We start from the raw sequence: 15,702 nt of genomic DNA, 5'->3' as shown, positions 1-15,702 counted from the left end.
AGCGAGACAACATGGTTGGGTGAAAATGTTCTGAGCAGCTCTGATGAAATCTGGGTTTGCCCCAGTGTTTTCATAAGAGGCTTTCTGAGGTAGGAACAGCCTCGCAAGGACTGGTAGGAGCCAGGCTCCTATCTGCTCTTCAATGCCAGCTCTCTGAGGCCTGCTGACCCTGTGCTCACTACTCACCCTTAATATGTAATCAGAGAGCTCTGCCAGGGGAGGGGACTTTGCCCCTCTTAATTCCTAGCAGCAAAGAGAGAGAAAGGAAAAAAGGAATCAGCTGCATTGTAGTGAGGTGCATCAAGGAACAAATTATACAATGGAGTCATATCCCGGGCTGAGACAAGCATTCTAGCAAGTAAGTGACTTAACTCTGCATTCTCCCCAGAACTATTTATTCCACACCATGATGGACAGCAGAAAGCTGAATGCACTGAACCTAGAAACGGCTGAGGGCTGCATTGATCATATGGTAAACGTTTAAGGTGTTCTAGAAAGGAAAGGAAAGCAGGAGGAATGAGTTGAAATTAGGAAAGGGGAAATATCAATTGAATCTCAGGAAACATCCCTAGTGGTGAGATCAGGCTATAGAATAAGCTTCCAAAAGGGCCATCGCTGTGAATAGTTTAAAACTAGACATAAAAATTCACTGCAGAAGTGTACAGTGTGGCTTAACCCCAGACCTGCTGACAGCCGATGATCTAAGAACTCTTTTCCTTCTGTAACATCCGTGAGTTTTAATTGAACCATCCTTGTAAGTGACATAGACAGTGTCGTGGCCAAGAGTTTCCAAGGTGACAAGTGCTTTGGGTACCTCACTCCTTGGGGGCAGAGGCACAGATTTTCAGAAAGCGCTGCACTGCCAAAATCAGGTTTGTCTTCTAACATGTCTGCCAAAAGGCACCAAAAATCACTAGTTTCTCTGGAAAATCTTGGCCAAGCTATTTTTTTAGGGTGCATCTACACAGCACTCTAAACTTGAAATAAGATATGCAATTTGCACTATGCAAATTGTATATCTTATTTCAATTCTATTTAGAAATAGCTTATTTTGAAATTGGGTGCGTCCACACAGGGCCAAGTTTCAAAATAACCCACTATTTCGAGACATCCCTTAATCCTCATGGAACGAGGGTTACAGGGATGCTGAAATAGTGTGCCCATTATTTCAAAAAATATTTCAACATAATGGGCTGCTTGTTAAGATGCAGGGTCGCTATTTCGGGATACCAGAGGTATCCCCAAATAGCCACTCTGTGTAGACGGACCCTTGTAGAATGCAAATGACTTCTGAAATATAGTTTGCAAACAAAGTTGGGGCAAGGGTGTTAATATGCCAATCTAATATAGGAATGATTTCAGTTTTTTCTACAATCTTGTATTGTGAGTTTCCACTGTAAATAAATAACTAACATGCAAACTGTTGCCTGTTATTGTTTCTGTGAGAGCAATGTCTAGAGGACCATTGAAAAGCCAGGGTCCAGAAAGTTCTGTATGTATTGAAATATCAGTTTAATGATCTATAGACCAGTGCCTGATATTTTTGCAACTTATTCTTGGGGCTTGAGTACAGCCATCTCCAGTTAATAGACATTCACTAGACAGACATATTTATGGCAGCAAAGGCATACAAATGCTAAATATCACTTCCTCCATTTACCATCTCAGTTAAGGAGAGGCAGATGGAAGATCACATAACATTAGGACCAAAGGGTGCAGTGGTATTAGACCAAATTGCGCCCTCAGATACAGACTAATATCTTGCACAAAATAAGTTTATTTCTGTAATGATAAAGAAATCTCTGTCTCTAGTATATCGTTAGAAGGGGCTTTCTGCCCTACTCTGGCAGAGGGCTGGACATGAAAATCTTGTAGGGTTCCAGTAGCTAGAGACTGAAAAGACCTAACTCCTGCATCAGATTTAAAGTTGACTCAAAGAGCTCCTTTCAGCTGGATTTTACTGGTAAAAAGTTAATGTTGCAAAGAATGAAAAAAAGCGAACACTGTTCTAGTTTAGTCACTGTTGCCTCTAGCCAATGCAGCGTCTAGCACACTAGTAGGTACAGTACAGCTACTATATGCTTTATTAATAGCATTTCCTAAAATGTGGGGAAAAAAAACTTTCCCAAGTGGTTTCAAGAGAGACAGATATGAAGAGGGAAATCCTGGCTCCAGTGAAGTCAATGCGAATTTTGCCAGGAACTTCAATAGGGCTGTGGCCAGAATTTGAACCCAAATGTCTCTTAGCTAGCGGAGAAAACTCCACGTTACTTTTACATGCTCCCTGCAATGTATTTTGTAAATTACAAGCAGGCAGCCAGGATAGTGTGTGCACCATATCCCAACATTGGTGGGCCATCTCTCTCCCTTCTCTGTCAATTCCCTCTTTCTCTGCTCCCTTTAATCTGATTTAAAGTGTGGCTGTTTCTAGCAACTCTCAGCACCCGGGGGTTGGATGAAGAATCACACTTCGAGGTGCATAGCCACGCTGGGCAGAGGAACTTTTGAATTTTCCTCCTCACATCCATGCACCTATAACCATCCTCAGGCATGGAAGCCCCAATTCAGGAAATCATCCTTCATCAGGGCAGAATTTAAGCCCTTGGGATTAACTTGAAGCATGTGATTAAGTCATTCTGACCCGCTTTCCTCAATCAGAACAGTAAGCGTATGATGGGGTGTACATACACCGTTCTGGAGAACCGGGGGTTAAGGAGCAGCTCTGGTCACAGGAAGCTCCACCCAGCTGCAGCTGCTGGGCATGGTCTCAATGAGGGTGGGTTTAAAGGGAGAAGCACTCTCAGTCATGCAGGTGAATAGTCCTGCACCCCCCTCCACTCAAAGCCGCTAGCCAATATAGAAGAGACAGTGGAGTAGCTGCTCGTGGAGTGGAGAAGGGAATTTCCTAACCCCCTCCTGCAGGAATGCCATATGTCAGGCCTGCGATGTGCCTGAGGGGAGGCCAGAACATGGAAGGAAGTAACCCAGGGAGTAGGCTGGGTGATAACCTAGCCCAGGTCACATACCTGAATTGCCAGCCCCCAGGTTCTGGGCTGGAGCCTACAGGAGTAAGAGGATTCAAGTTCCCCTAACTTGAACTCCTTGGACTTGAACCACTAAGTTCTATGGCCAGCCAGTGCTCTGACCACTGGGGCATACAGTCTAACCAGCTGGTCCCCGTCACACGCTGCACGCACCATTGCAGTATCCAAGAGTGCATGATTGTTCCTAGGATGTTTCTGCCTCAGTGCATGCCATAGTATCTATAGAGCCCCGCGTTCGACACTTCACTGCCCCCATTCAACCCCACTGACATAAGGAGTTTGCAGAGGTGCAGTGGAAGGCAGAGCAAGGCCCATGTAATACACGCTGCTGCACGATATAAATGGAAGAGAGAGATTGTCAAAGGCTTTTCCCAAACTCACCCTTCATGGATTTTGCTTCTTTCCTTCCTGCCAGCAGGTAGACAGTTGGAGCTGGGCGGGAGAGCATGGAAAGAACTGGCAAGCCGAGGCAGCCTCAGTCCTTTCGCGTGACCTTTGGCTCACCAGGGAGCAGCTCAGCTCACCGAGCAGCAGCGCTAGGAAGAAACTCGGTCTCAGAATTAGTGGCCAGGTGAGCAGCTGATTTTCAAGTGCCACTAACCCTTCTATATTACTGACGCATTGAGATCCGGGTGAACTACAACAAACAGCCTCCTCAGCCCACCCTCTGGGAGCTCTTGACAAACCCTTAAAAACACACTCCCGATGGCTGCAGCCGTGACCCAACAGGGATGGCTTTGACCTATAAATCCCCAACTGGCCAGGAGGGGCTTCCCACCTCTCTGCCCTGCTGAACCTGCCACAGCTGAGGTCATCCAGGCCTGTAAGCTGTGAATCGCTCCTCAGGCAGCAGCTCACTGGGAATGTTCTGTGAGAGCGCTGGGATTCTGGAACTTTCTCCGTACCTTGGTCCAAAATTGCCCAGGTTTGGCAACACTGCAAAAGCCCCTTGTTTGAGAGGGTTTTTGGAGAGGGCTAATGGTGTTCTTCCCACGGCAAGGGAAGGGTCTCTAGGCTGGCTGTGGCCACTGTGATGCTGGTGAGATTGTACTATGCTAGGGCAGCCAGAGCCTCAGAGAGGCATCTGTTTATTGTTTCATATTTAAATAAATCCTACAATGACCTTGCCCACTCAGAGCACAACCCCGCTAGCAACACAAACCTAGTGTAACAAGCCAACCCCACCCAGCAGAGTAGCCGCTTGATTGGCAAGAGGCATGTGCACCCCAGACACTCCTCTGCCCTCTCCTCCCTCTGCAGAGCAGAGGGGTCTCTCTTCAATGATGATGCACTAAATCAGGCCAGAACATTCTCTTTCAAAGTTTGTTTTCAGATCTCTGGTGTCTACTATAAGTTTGCAGGGTCAGACCCTGCCTTGGCATGCATGGGCAACTCCCAGTGAAATCAAGCATATCTCTGGGAATGGAAGCTGGTAATTAATAGACATACTTCAAGCTCTGAACCCTTTTAGCACCTCCCCAGAGTGTCCGGCCTGTGTTCTGTAGGCCATTCATAGAAGTCACAGATCACAAAGGAACCGTGCCCTCAGGTTACTGTGCCTTCACCCTTGCTCATAGCACTGAGATTATTTTACAGAGAAAAACACGTACAAGTTAGTTTAACAAGGTCCAGAGATTCTAAAAGTGGCATGCAAAAGATTTGGAAACAGGTGCTTAAATGTAAAATATAATCATGTCCTGCTTTTCTACAGCCTAAACTTCACTGCCAGGATAGCCTCCTGTCTCACAAAGCTAGTGCACTCAAAGTCCTTCTCACCGGGTCAAGCAGCCAAACCAGCTGTGATCCTCCATTCCTAAAATAAGCCAGCTGGCAGCTTGTCCTCTAGATGAAGGCCCTGGGGTTGTACCACTGCACTCTCAGATATAGTTCCAGCAATCCATTGTCTTCTCTCGTGAACAGGGTATCCTTTGCTGCTTGTTTTTTATAGATGAGAATCTCCCCTGGAAACTTCATAATCTCATGATTAGCATTTGCCCAGCCTGTAAATAGGTGTTCATTGTGAAGTATATAATACACAGTTTACACATAGCCAGATAGGTAGGTCAGTGTCTCCCATACATTTCACAGTGATTGTGGTGTGTGTGGCATAAGATTTCAGTAGACACTTTACATGACACCCTTTAAGACACTATTATGTCAATAGCAGATGCAGGGGCTCCTTGAAACCCTATGTATCCCTCTGCCTTTTGGCACCAGGAGGTCACTGGGATGCAATCCCAAATTCAAACCCGTCCTTTTATCCAAAGTTCTCAGCAAAGCCACAATAAGTTTTTCATGAAACCTGAGTTCTACAGGTTTCAGAGCCCTTCTTCCATGCTGATACCTTTGAAAACCTGGGCTGTTCCAGTACATGTGTGCATTAGATGCACAGCATAGAAGGAAGTAAAGTGCCACATTTTGTCTTTTGTGTAGGTATCAGAACATACTGGACTATGAAAGAGCCCCTTCAAAGCAAGTGAACTTCCAGGTGAGCTACAGGCAAACTGGTTAATATAAGAAGGACAGAAGAGAGAACAGGCTGACACACTATATTGACTTAATGAATGAAAATCAAGCAATTCACAGGAACTGGCTAGCACTTTGGATGTGCTTTATTTACAGCCCTCTGCTGACAGAGGGGTGTAGTGTAGACTTGGCCCTAGTGATACCTATACCCAGGGTTAGATTGGCTCAGTTATATCACACCAGGAGTGACATTTTTTCATGTTTGTGTGTGATCTAGTTAAGCTGACCTAAATCAGTTGATTTTAACTGAACATATCACAGGCTTTAGGACCTAGCAGAATCCTAAAACTAGTCACAGAATTTCCTGCTGGTTAGGCAACTGGTATGCGTGACTATTGCTTATCATGCTATGATGAGTATAGTCTCATTGTTGCCTTGTACTCAGGGCCATACTTACCTATACACAGAATATGCAGCTTACCCATATGCAGAATACATATGTTTGTCTACAGAAGCTTGATTTAAAATCTCTCTCTATATAAAAAAAACTTTTCCTGACAGGGGGGTTGGTGAACGTAGCAAGCAGGAGGCACCGCCCCTTAGTTTGCTTTAAAAATATCTCACATACTCCTTCCATAAACCCTAGCGAGTGGTTTTGGGGTAGGAGAGGTGAGAAGGACAGGAGGAGAGTGACTGATGGAAGATTGTCCAAGCCTAGTAATGATAGAAGGCATGACACTGAGAGTGGGTGATGGGGTTCAGGACTGGGAGTAGAGTTTTACAATCCCACTGCACTTCCTCTGGGCACAGCAATGTGGCAAGTAGAGAGTAAGTCTAATCCGATGTATTTTTTAGAGCATGGTGAGAAATGTTCCACAAAAGGCTTTGGGGGAAAAACTTGCCCCACCTCAAGGCCATGTCAATAATGGGTCGAGGAGCAAGTCGATGGAGAACCTTACCTTCTATCAATTCAGTAGCACTGCAGTGAAACAGAGACTTCAGACCAGTGGAGACTGGAGACTTCCGAACACCGGCAAAGCTGCTCCAACTTCACAGCCTACGGCTTTCCCTTTCCCTGCACTCCAGACAGCCCCTTTTAGGGGCAGTTTTAGGAAGAGTGAGATGGAGCCCAGCACAATGACAGCCATCCAGGGGGCTAAAACCTGGACAGAACTGGCCTTCTCTTCATCCCAGAGTAACAGCAGGAGGCAACAATGGAGCGTTGCCACCCACACAGAGAAGGAGTCAGCCAGAAAGGTTGGTGAACTCTCTTCTTCCAGTCCTCCCAAGAAATGTGTTTCCCTTTAGCATTCAGAGAGGGATCCTGCTGCCTTTAAAATCAGTGGAGAAATGCCCATAGATGTCAATGCGATAGGGAAGCATTATTGTGAACGGTGAGCAGAACTGAGAAAAAGAGATCAGGTTTCTGGAGGGACACATATTGGTGTGAGACTATATGCTCAGAAGAGTAGGTCTAGGTCGGGGTGGGCAATAACATGGTGGTGGTTCACCAGAGTTAGCCTCTGGTGGGCCGCCACCACTATATTTACTTGCCCGACCACAGGTAACATTGATTGCAGTTCCTGTTGGCTGCAGATTGAAGTTCCCAGCCAATAGCAGCAGCAGGAAGCGGTACAGCTGGACACACCACTTTCCGCCACCTCCATTGGCCGGGAATGGTGACTCGAAGCCAGCAGGAGCTGCTATCACCAGTATTTGTGGCTGTGGAGATAAATATAGCAGTGAGGGCCTGCCAGGAGCTAACCATAGCAGACCAGGTCTGGCCTGCGGTCCAATATCTGCCCACTCCTGGTCTAAGTGTTGCTCCTGGGTGTGGCTAAAAAATAAACAACAGCGCTTAAGACATGCAACATTGGCATGTGCACAGAAGCCATGTTTCTTACACTCACAATTCTTGCTGCAACACATATTGTTATCAAAACAAGAACACTCCCAGCTTCCCAAGCTCATCCAAAGTTTTGGCTCCATTGGAACTACTCCTGGAATAGGGTACGACTTCATGAGTAATAGCAGTAGGATCTGGCCCATCGCTAGTAAGTGGTGGTGGGTGTAAAGAGAAATGCATTAGGTTTTAGCACCAACTCACGTGGCCAGTGAATAACACTGAGGAGAGCCAGTAAACATCCACTGGGGGAGAACAAACTCATTTCCATTTGTGGTTTAAATTAGCTTTGAATCCTATTCTGCAGCATCTACAAATCCACTATGGACCATAGTCCCCTCCTCCTCAGCCCTTCTAATCTAAACACGTATCTTTCCAACCCTAAAACACAGTTCAGGCTAGGCCATCCTGGCCTCAGTGATTTCTAATGAGCTATTACCAACCACAAGGGTCATATGCCCCAACATTCATTAAGTATCCTGAAAATCTGTGGGTGATCCAGAAAACACAGCTAGGCAAGCACACGCAGAGTGCCCTCTTGGCAGTCATGGAGTTGAGGTCACATTGGATCTCATGCTTATGCCTCCTGAGAGCAACCAACAAAGACCAGAGAGCTACTTGCCCTGCTTTTTATAGCTCTTGGCAGCAGGGACACTGAAGGAATCAAATGTAAATCAAAAAGTCTTGGAAGAAGGGAATTAATGAAACATGACACTTTGGCAGAGCGAGTGGGGTAAAGCACAATCCCATAAGCTGTATAAAGAGCGTCAAACAAGATACTACTGCCAGTCATTAGCATCAAAAGGCAGATAACTTGCCACCAATGTTCCCTCTAGTTTCTTCCATCCATAGATGGAATAATTTTTGTTACATGCACCAAAGCATGTGCAGATGTGCACCACCAATAGAAACACATGCTGCCAGCTGTGAACACTCTGCTAATCAGCTGAGTGTCACCTGAATCTCTTTGGGGTGGCCACCCAAGACCTCGGCTTATAGGGAACATTGTGTGCCATAATACTGCTGCTAAGACTCTTTTGAGACCTCCAACTGGAACCTCATAAGGCACTGCTGTATTGTAGAGCATTACCGATCACAGTACTACTGGATGAGGAGACAATAATTATCTTCAAAGATAATTCCAGGCATGAGAAATCTCCACGATGCAGAGACAAGTTAAGGAAAGGGTTGGCCTTAGCTCTGTCAAAAAGAGGCAACAATGAAGTGACTGTAAAAAACACAGTAAAACTTTGTCCAGACTGTGGGTTGATAGGCAAATAAACCTCTCTGGAAATGGCTAAAAAAGAAGGAATACAATCCCCAAGGGCAAGCTTTTGAACTCTTTACTCGCACGGAGTAGTACTTTACTCACTAACTATACTACTGAAGCCAGCAGGACTACTTCTGGAGTAATTCACCACTCCCTGTGAATAAAGGGGAGATAACTGGCCAAAATGAAAGGTAAACAAAGGGTTTACTCCATGAGTACGGTGGGGGCTAAGTGCCTCTAGCATATGCTCAGGTGAAGTTATAATAATGTCAGTAGTATGGGGGTGAATCTTTAGTGCTGGTTAGAAGCCCTTTGGAATCAAGAAACTCTCCACTCTCTGGGGCTGATGCACTCTTCTAATTATAAAGCAATTTGGGCATGACAGGGGCACACCAAAATGTACCATACAGACAGTCTATCAGACCCTCAATGGGACAATATGCCCTATGATCTAATTGTTTTCCGTACATGCCAGTGCCTAGCAAGGTTCCCAGAATCTGTTTATGGAAATGTAACTGTCCAGCTAGCAGCTCAGACTGTTATCATTCCCAAACAGGAAGCGAAGCTGTCCGGGAAAAGTACAACGCTCATCTCTGCTGAAGTGCCAGATACAGCCTATGACTCAGCCCCGGGCAAGCACTGTGAGTCCCTGATTTATTTTGGTGATCTCAGCTTTGGTGTCCTACTGCCAGGTCTCGGACTGTGCTGATCACAAAAGAGAGGTCGCCCCCAGCTCTTGTGGAAACCCACTGCGGTCACTTAAAAATCAATGAAGTTGCCCTAAACACAGAGTTTGGGCAAGGTCGTTCTTGCCAGCATGCGTGGCAGCTTGGATGGCAAGGACAGGGCAGTGGATGGTTCTGTCTAGGAAGATGTGGACCCAGGACAGGGTCGATCTTAATGAGACAAAAGTAGAGGGCAAATTATCTAGCCAGACAGACTGCAAATTACTTAAAGCAAATTAAACTCAAATGTGTTACTGCGACGTTTTTAGCCTCAGAGAATTAGACAGTATAACTTTCTGAGTATAGACACCAACTTCTCTTCTTGCCGGGAGTGCTCAATCTCCTCCCTTGCTGCAGGTTCCACTCCCACTCCATCCCTTCCCCTAAATGCCTCCCGACCCACCTCTTCCTTCCCCTGCTCTACTCCACCCCACTTCTTCCCCACCTCCTCCTCCAAGCATGCCCCATCTCTGCTCCTCCCCTCCCTCCTAAGCTTGAGCACCACACATCAACTGTCTGTGGTGCTGAGGAAGCACTCGGAGGGAGGGGGAGGAGCTTGTACATGCAGGGTCACCAGCGTGCGAGAGGCTCAGGGGAAAGGGGGAAAAGCTTGGTGCTGATGGTGTTGAGCACCCACTGATTTTTCCACAAAATCAGTGCTTATGCATTTGAGTTTCAAAACTGGGAAACTGAGGCACATTACTTTGATGTGACTTGCTCATGACCACACTCTGAGCCCATGAAAGCAGGGGCAGGAATACAGAAGCTGCTGGCATCTGGGCCAGCACTTAGTTCCTAAGATCCCGTGAACTCTACATTGGGTATGTCTACACTGTGGGCTACGGTCGAATTAAGATACACAGCTTCAGCTATGTTAATTGCATAGCTTAACGCGGCTTTTGGCGCTGTCTCCACTGCAGGAAGTTGAAGGAAGAATACTCATCTTTCAGTTTCCCTTACTTCTCCTGAAATGAGGGTTACAGAAGTCTGAATAAGAAGCCTGTTATTTCAAAATTATTTTAAAATAACAGGCTTGCTGTGTAGACACACCCTCTGTTATTTCGAAATAACACTGCAGTGTGGACATACCCTGAGCCGCTAAGCTAATGTTTAAAAATAGGTGGTATCAAATTAACCAGCAGCATGTCCCTGTTTAACCAGGGTGGGTTTGCACTGCATTTGAGATGAAATAATTCTTCCCTGCTACTCAGTGAGCTCTGAGGTGTATTTAGTACATAACTAATTACTTGAGCTACAGCCGTCTTGGCTTGATTCCATTTCTGACAGTGCATGGATGATGAATCAGACCCAGGCATCATTGGCTTATGTGATCCCCATGCTGTGATCTCATTAGAACTCAGCCACTGCTTTCATAGGGTCTTGAGGAATGTACTCACTAGTACAGCTATTTGCGACACAGAGCAGCTGAGGGGAACCTGGAGGTGTTCTTTAAACAGAGTTCTTTAAACAGAAAGGTGGTAGGACTCATCCTCACACCTTGCTTAATAGGTACTGAGGTTTTTGGGATAGCATAGACATTGGCTTCATCATCAATTTTACAATGTGAAATATAGGAACATAGCTCATCATCTGGTTGATGAATGGTGATACACTAGCAAGCTGTATTCGGATTGTATACTCCCACCTATCCCTTCAGTATCTGAGCACTTAGGCCACATCTACACTGCAGAGTTTTTGTACAAAAATGACCATTTTGTGCAAAAACTGGCTGAGTATCTACACTGCAGGTGGGTTTTTGCGCAAGACAAAGTACAGTCAATCGTCAGAAGACATGACCTTTTGCGCAAGAGTTATTCCTCTTTCTACGAAGAATAAGCCTTTTTGTGCAAGAGCTCTTGCGCAAAAAGACATGTGTGGATGGACAAGAGGGGTTTCTTGCGCAAGAAACCCCTATGGGTACGTCTAGACTACATGCTTCTGGCAACAGAGGCATGTAGATTAGGCTACCTGGCATAGGAAAATGAAGCGGCGATTTAAATAATCTCTGCTTCATTTAAATTTAAATGGCTGCCACGCTGAGCCGATCAGCTGTTTGTCGGCTCAGTGCGGTAGTCTGGACGCTCCGCAGTCAACATCAAAGGCATTTGTCGACCTCCCAGGTAAACCTCATCCCAGGAGGCATTGCTGTTGGGTGTGGGTGTGTTTCATCCCTCTTCCAGGCAGAATACTGTATGTGGGTTTTTTTTACTAATTGAGGTTTTGTGGGAGTGAGGGGGTAGTTAGCTGAAAGGCATAGTAGGATGTGATATCACTTCAGTGCAACAAAGACTGAATTAGTGTCTGATATGACTACAAATTACAGCATTACATGTTTAGACCAGCTGCAAAACATGTATATTTTTTTCTCTTTTCCTCTTCATTTTGTATTAATTTAAGAACGTATCTACAGGGAAGTTTCAAAACTCAAAGTGGGGCAAGGGAGAGAAAAGGAGAAAATGTAAAGTTAAATTATATATTTATTTCCCTGGCATAAGGCTCACACATCCTTAGGGCAGTAGGAATAGATCATAAAATACCCAGCAATCACTTTATTTTTACTTTGTTAGTTTAGCACTAATGCAGGAAAGCATTTTAGTAATATACCTTATGAAAGTCTATCTGGCATGAGGGCTTACACTGCCATCTAGTGGTAATGAAGTTTCTTGCCTGTACTCCAAATCTTTGGATTGGACTTTTAGTAACTGTACAAAGTCCTCGCCTTACAGAGATGTAAGTTGTTCAGTAGTGACACGGGGGGAGGGCTGAAGGAAGTAGCTGCTGTTTAGGAAGGAATATCTGGTCTCTTACTCCCTCGGCTGTCCAGCAGGGCTGAAGAAACTGTTTTCCACCTTGACGGAGGCAAGCCCTGTGTTCCTCAGCAGCAAATTAAGGCGCGATCTTGCTGGGCTATGATGATGTTGCAAAGTCGTCTTTAGCAAGGTGACTGTGATATGAGGCACCAAAGTGTGGGGAGGGGAATGCACTGAAATATCAGAGGAATTTCTCTGGACTCAAACTGGGACACTGCCCCCACTGCGAAACATACTCCTGGTTCAATGGATGGCGTCGGGTGAGAAATATTTTCTTCAATGTTCATACAGCACCTTGCACAGTAGGGTCCCAGATTCTATGGCAGTAAGAGTAGGAAGAAGAGGGAGAAGGATGTGGGACAGACCCCCAAGCTGGTGGGCATCAGCAGCACTCTACTCAACTCAGCGGAGAGACTGGTACAAACCACAATGCATACTTAGGGCTTACCCCTTCCTGCCTACGCTGTCGCCAAGGGACAGGAGGCACTGGGTTATGTTACTGGATAGCAGCAGTCTGAAGGTGTTAACTGTCTTTCAACACTGTGTGGGCAGGAAGAGACAATATACTTGCAGTCAGGGAGGGGAGAGGGAGGAATGGGCCAGGTCACTCCCTAGCTCCTCCCCTGTGGCTGGAAGCAGCTCTCTCTCTTCCTCTCTGCACAGTGCTGAAAGGCTGCTACTGGCCACATTCTGGTGTGAACCCAGGCAGAAATCTAGGGGGGGGACACATGGCCCTGAGTGTCCCCACTACATGTTGCCTCAGGAAGACCCAGTGTCGTGGACCAGGAGAGGCAGGGACCCAGCCAGGTATGGACCGTGGAGCGTGCCAGGCAGGGAGAGCTGGGCTGGATGGGCACTCTCTCTGTATTAGGGAAAGGTATGAGGGCAGAGGAGGGGAAGAAAAGGCTTCACCTCTCCTGGGTGGATCTTAGAGATAAGAAGATAAATAAAAAGAATCCACCTATGGATTTCCTTTTAACAGGGGTTCAGTCAACTGGATGTTAATTTGAACATTTGGACTGCATACTTCTAATTGATTGCCATGGAACTTGCTTGAATATGAGTAATTTTACCAGGCGTCCTACATTTAGCATAGGGAAACAAGGTCATCCTTACCCTTTCACCATTTTTAGGGTGAAGGCACCCTATGGACTAATGGAAGTCAGTGCAAAATGCATCGACTATTTGATTAGTCAATTACTCGCAATTTAACATCCCTAGCACACACAATTCCTTTGTGAGCATGAGAACAGACGACTGAATCCAAAGTCCATTGTAACTAGCCAATAGAGCTGGTTTGCTGCTGTTTGTGTCTCACACTGCCTCAGTTAGACACTTTTTAAATAGGGGATCTAAGATATAATACTGTCTTGTGGCAAAAAAAAAAGGGAGTGTGCAACAGGGTCTCCCCAAACCCATGATCAGACGTCCTCTTCAGTTTCCCAATGCTCATACAAGCTGGCAGGCCAACTCCCCAGTCATTTTGTCAATTAAGCTCCCATCATTGTCAGTATCTTATTCTCTTTCCTAGATGTTTACTCATCATTCAATGGATCAGTAGAAATCAAGGCAGGAAAACAAAGTCCTGCCCTCTGGCTCCCTGGTCTTGGCCACTGCCTACACAGCTGGAATCCTAGCCAGGTCTTTCACTTAGGTTTCCCAGACCTGGGTCTCCTGAAGGATCCTCCCTACTTCCTGCAGCTCTCTAGGAAGCAGCTGACTAGTCACTGGCAGGGACTATGCCCAACCCCCTCATTCTCCAACTTTTATGTCATCTACTTTGATTTTGAAGTGTCTCAAAAATGAGGCTGGTGTCCTCATCAAAATGCACAGTTTCAGAACCATTCTGTTAAGAAATGGCCTTGTTTGTTTTGGATTAATGGTCTTTTATTACTGTATTTGTGTCTTTATCGTGAATATTCCACTAAATTAGATGAGATTTTCAGGTTCTGGTTTGATAGCTGATGCTACACACCTTTTTCATTTTTCGTAGAAATTTTGTAAGGTCCATGTTGTTTAAGGGTTAATGTGGCTTTTTTTTAATTGATGGGGATGTATATAGTTACTTAGGCTATGTCTAGACTGCAGGCTTCTTTCGAAAGAGGCTCTGGACGCAGGGGAAGTTTTTTCGAAAAAAGGCTACTTTTTTCGAAAAAAACCCTGAGTCTGGACACAGCCTCAGTGATTGTGGTCTATTATTTGAATGCATGAAAATGTTCTAATCAGAGATGTATGAAATTAGCTGAAAACCGTCAATTTACTTTAAGTTGATTTGGTAGTTAAACAAATGTGAAAATCTCTGGGTTTTTAAACAGTTTTTGTTTACTTGGAAATACTCTTCTTCCTCTCCTGTGAACAGATGAACATTAGATTCTTTTCTGTGTATTTAAAGCCGGTGGTATAAGAATAGCGCTTAAATTATGCATTGGGCTATTAACAATTTGGTGATTTATTCCCAACCTATCAAAAATGTCACAAGCTGCCATTGATAAAAACTCTTAAGATGGGATCTCAACCAGACTGCTACCAGCTGCTGTCTTCTCCAGCAATGTGGAATCGCCCCACCCGCACCCTCTGGGTTGCAGGTGTTGTTGTGCTCCGTCCTTGAACTTATGCCCTTCCACTGCCTTTTCCCAGCAGCCATGCTAAATTAATACGCTGCAGCTCCACAGTGTGTCCTCGGTGTTCCCGAGCTAGCCATTTGCTGACTCTTGCTTGTTACAGAGCTTACAAATAATCTAGTTAGCTGAGCTGGTAAACATGACAATCCCTACTATTTCCACTCGGGTGAGTCAGAACCTGGTGGGTAATCAATGAAATGCATGCTTAGTCAGATCCCCGGCCTTCCCCCCTCTCAGAGCTTGAGATATTCCATGTGGGGATATTTTATAAGAGACTCAGCTACTGCTTAATAGTGCCTTACTCAGAGACCACTTCTTACGTGGCATGTTGACATGGGAGATTAATGACTGTGGTTTCTGCACTATAGCTTCTCCAGGGCTGTTCCCCTCACCCCCCAGGTAATGGGATTTCAAGCAGTTTTGAACAATCTTAACTTTCTTCCCTGATTCTCATCTGTTGAGTGAAACAAAAGAGCAATTCCTGGAGGGGACCCTCCTGCAAGATGTAGGGCTGCATCCCTGGATCTCAGCAAGTGGCTAGTAGGTTGTGGTATAATTGTGTATTTAAGGAACAGTCACTCCAGGAAGCACAATAGGAAAGGGGAAATAAACAGTACTCTAGGCATAGATACCCAAGAATTGTAAGTAGGGGATTGAGCAACCGGGGTTGAAAAAGTAGCTCTCTCAAGATATTTGGCCATTGCCACAAGGAAAATAGGGTGCCACTGGGGATCAAAATCTGCCCTCGCTACAACTCCCACTGAGTTCTTATCCTTATTTATATTACCCTAGAGCCCACAGGCTCCTACTAATAGCAGGGCCCCATTGTGCTAGGTCCTGTACAAACACTTAGGGAGACATGG

General features: G+C 45.5%; 1 protein-coding gene across 1 annotated transcript in view; it reads left to right on the top strand.

Annotated features, from left to right (window-relative positions):
* Window positions 1-207: 207 nt before the first annotated feature.
* Window positions 208-15,702, top strand: part of XIRP1 (xin actin binding repeat containing 1) — a 49,722-nt gene continuing 34,227 nt past the window's right edge. The window contains exons 1-5 of the mRNA XM_075922852.1: window positions 208-358; window positions 3,460-3,615; window positions 5,478-5,532; window positions 6,366-6,767; window positions 9,240-9,324. Of these exons, the coding sequence (XP_075778967.1) occupies window positions 3,491-3,615; window positions 5,478-5,532; window positions 6,366-6,767; window positions 9,240-9,324 (667 nt within the window). The 5' untranslated portion in view covers window positions 208-358; window positions 3,460-3,490. The remainder of the gene's footprint in view (window positions 359-3,459; window positions 3,616-5,477; window positions 5,533-6,365; window positions 6,768-9,239; window positions 9,325-15,702) is intronic.

The sequence above is a fragment of the Pelodiscus sinensis genome, chromosome 2 (genome assembly GCF_049634645.1).
Source record: "Pelodiscus sinensis isolate JC-2024 chromosome 2, ASM4963464v1, whole genome shotgun sequence".
Taxonomy (NCBI): Eukaryota; Metazoa; Chordata; order Testudines; family Trionychidae; genus Pelodiscus; species Pelodiscus sinensis.
This window is presented reverse-complemented; position numbering and strand designations above follow the sequence as displayed.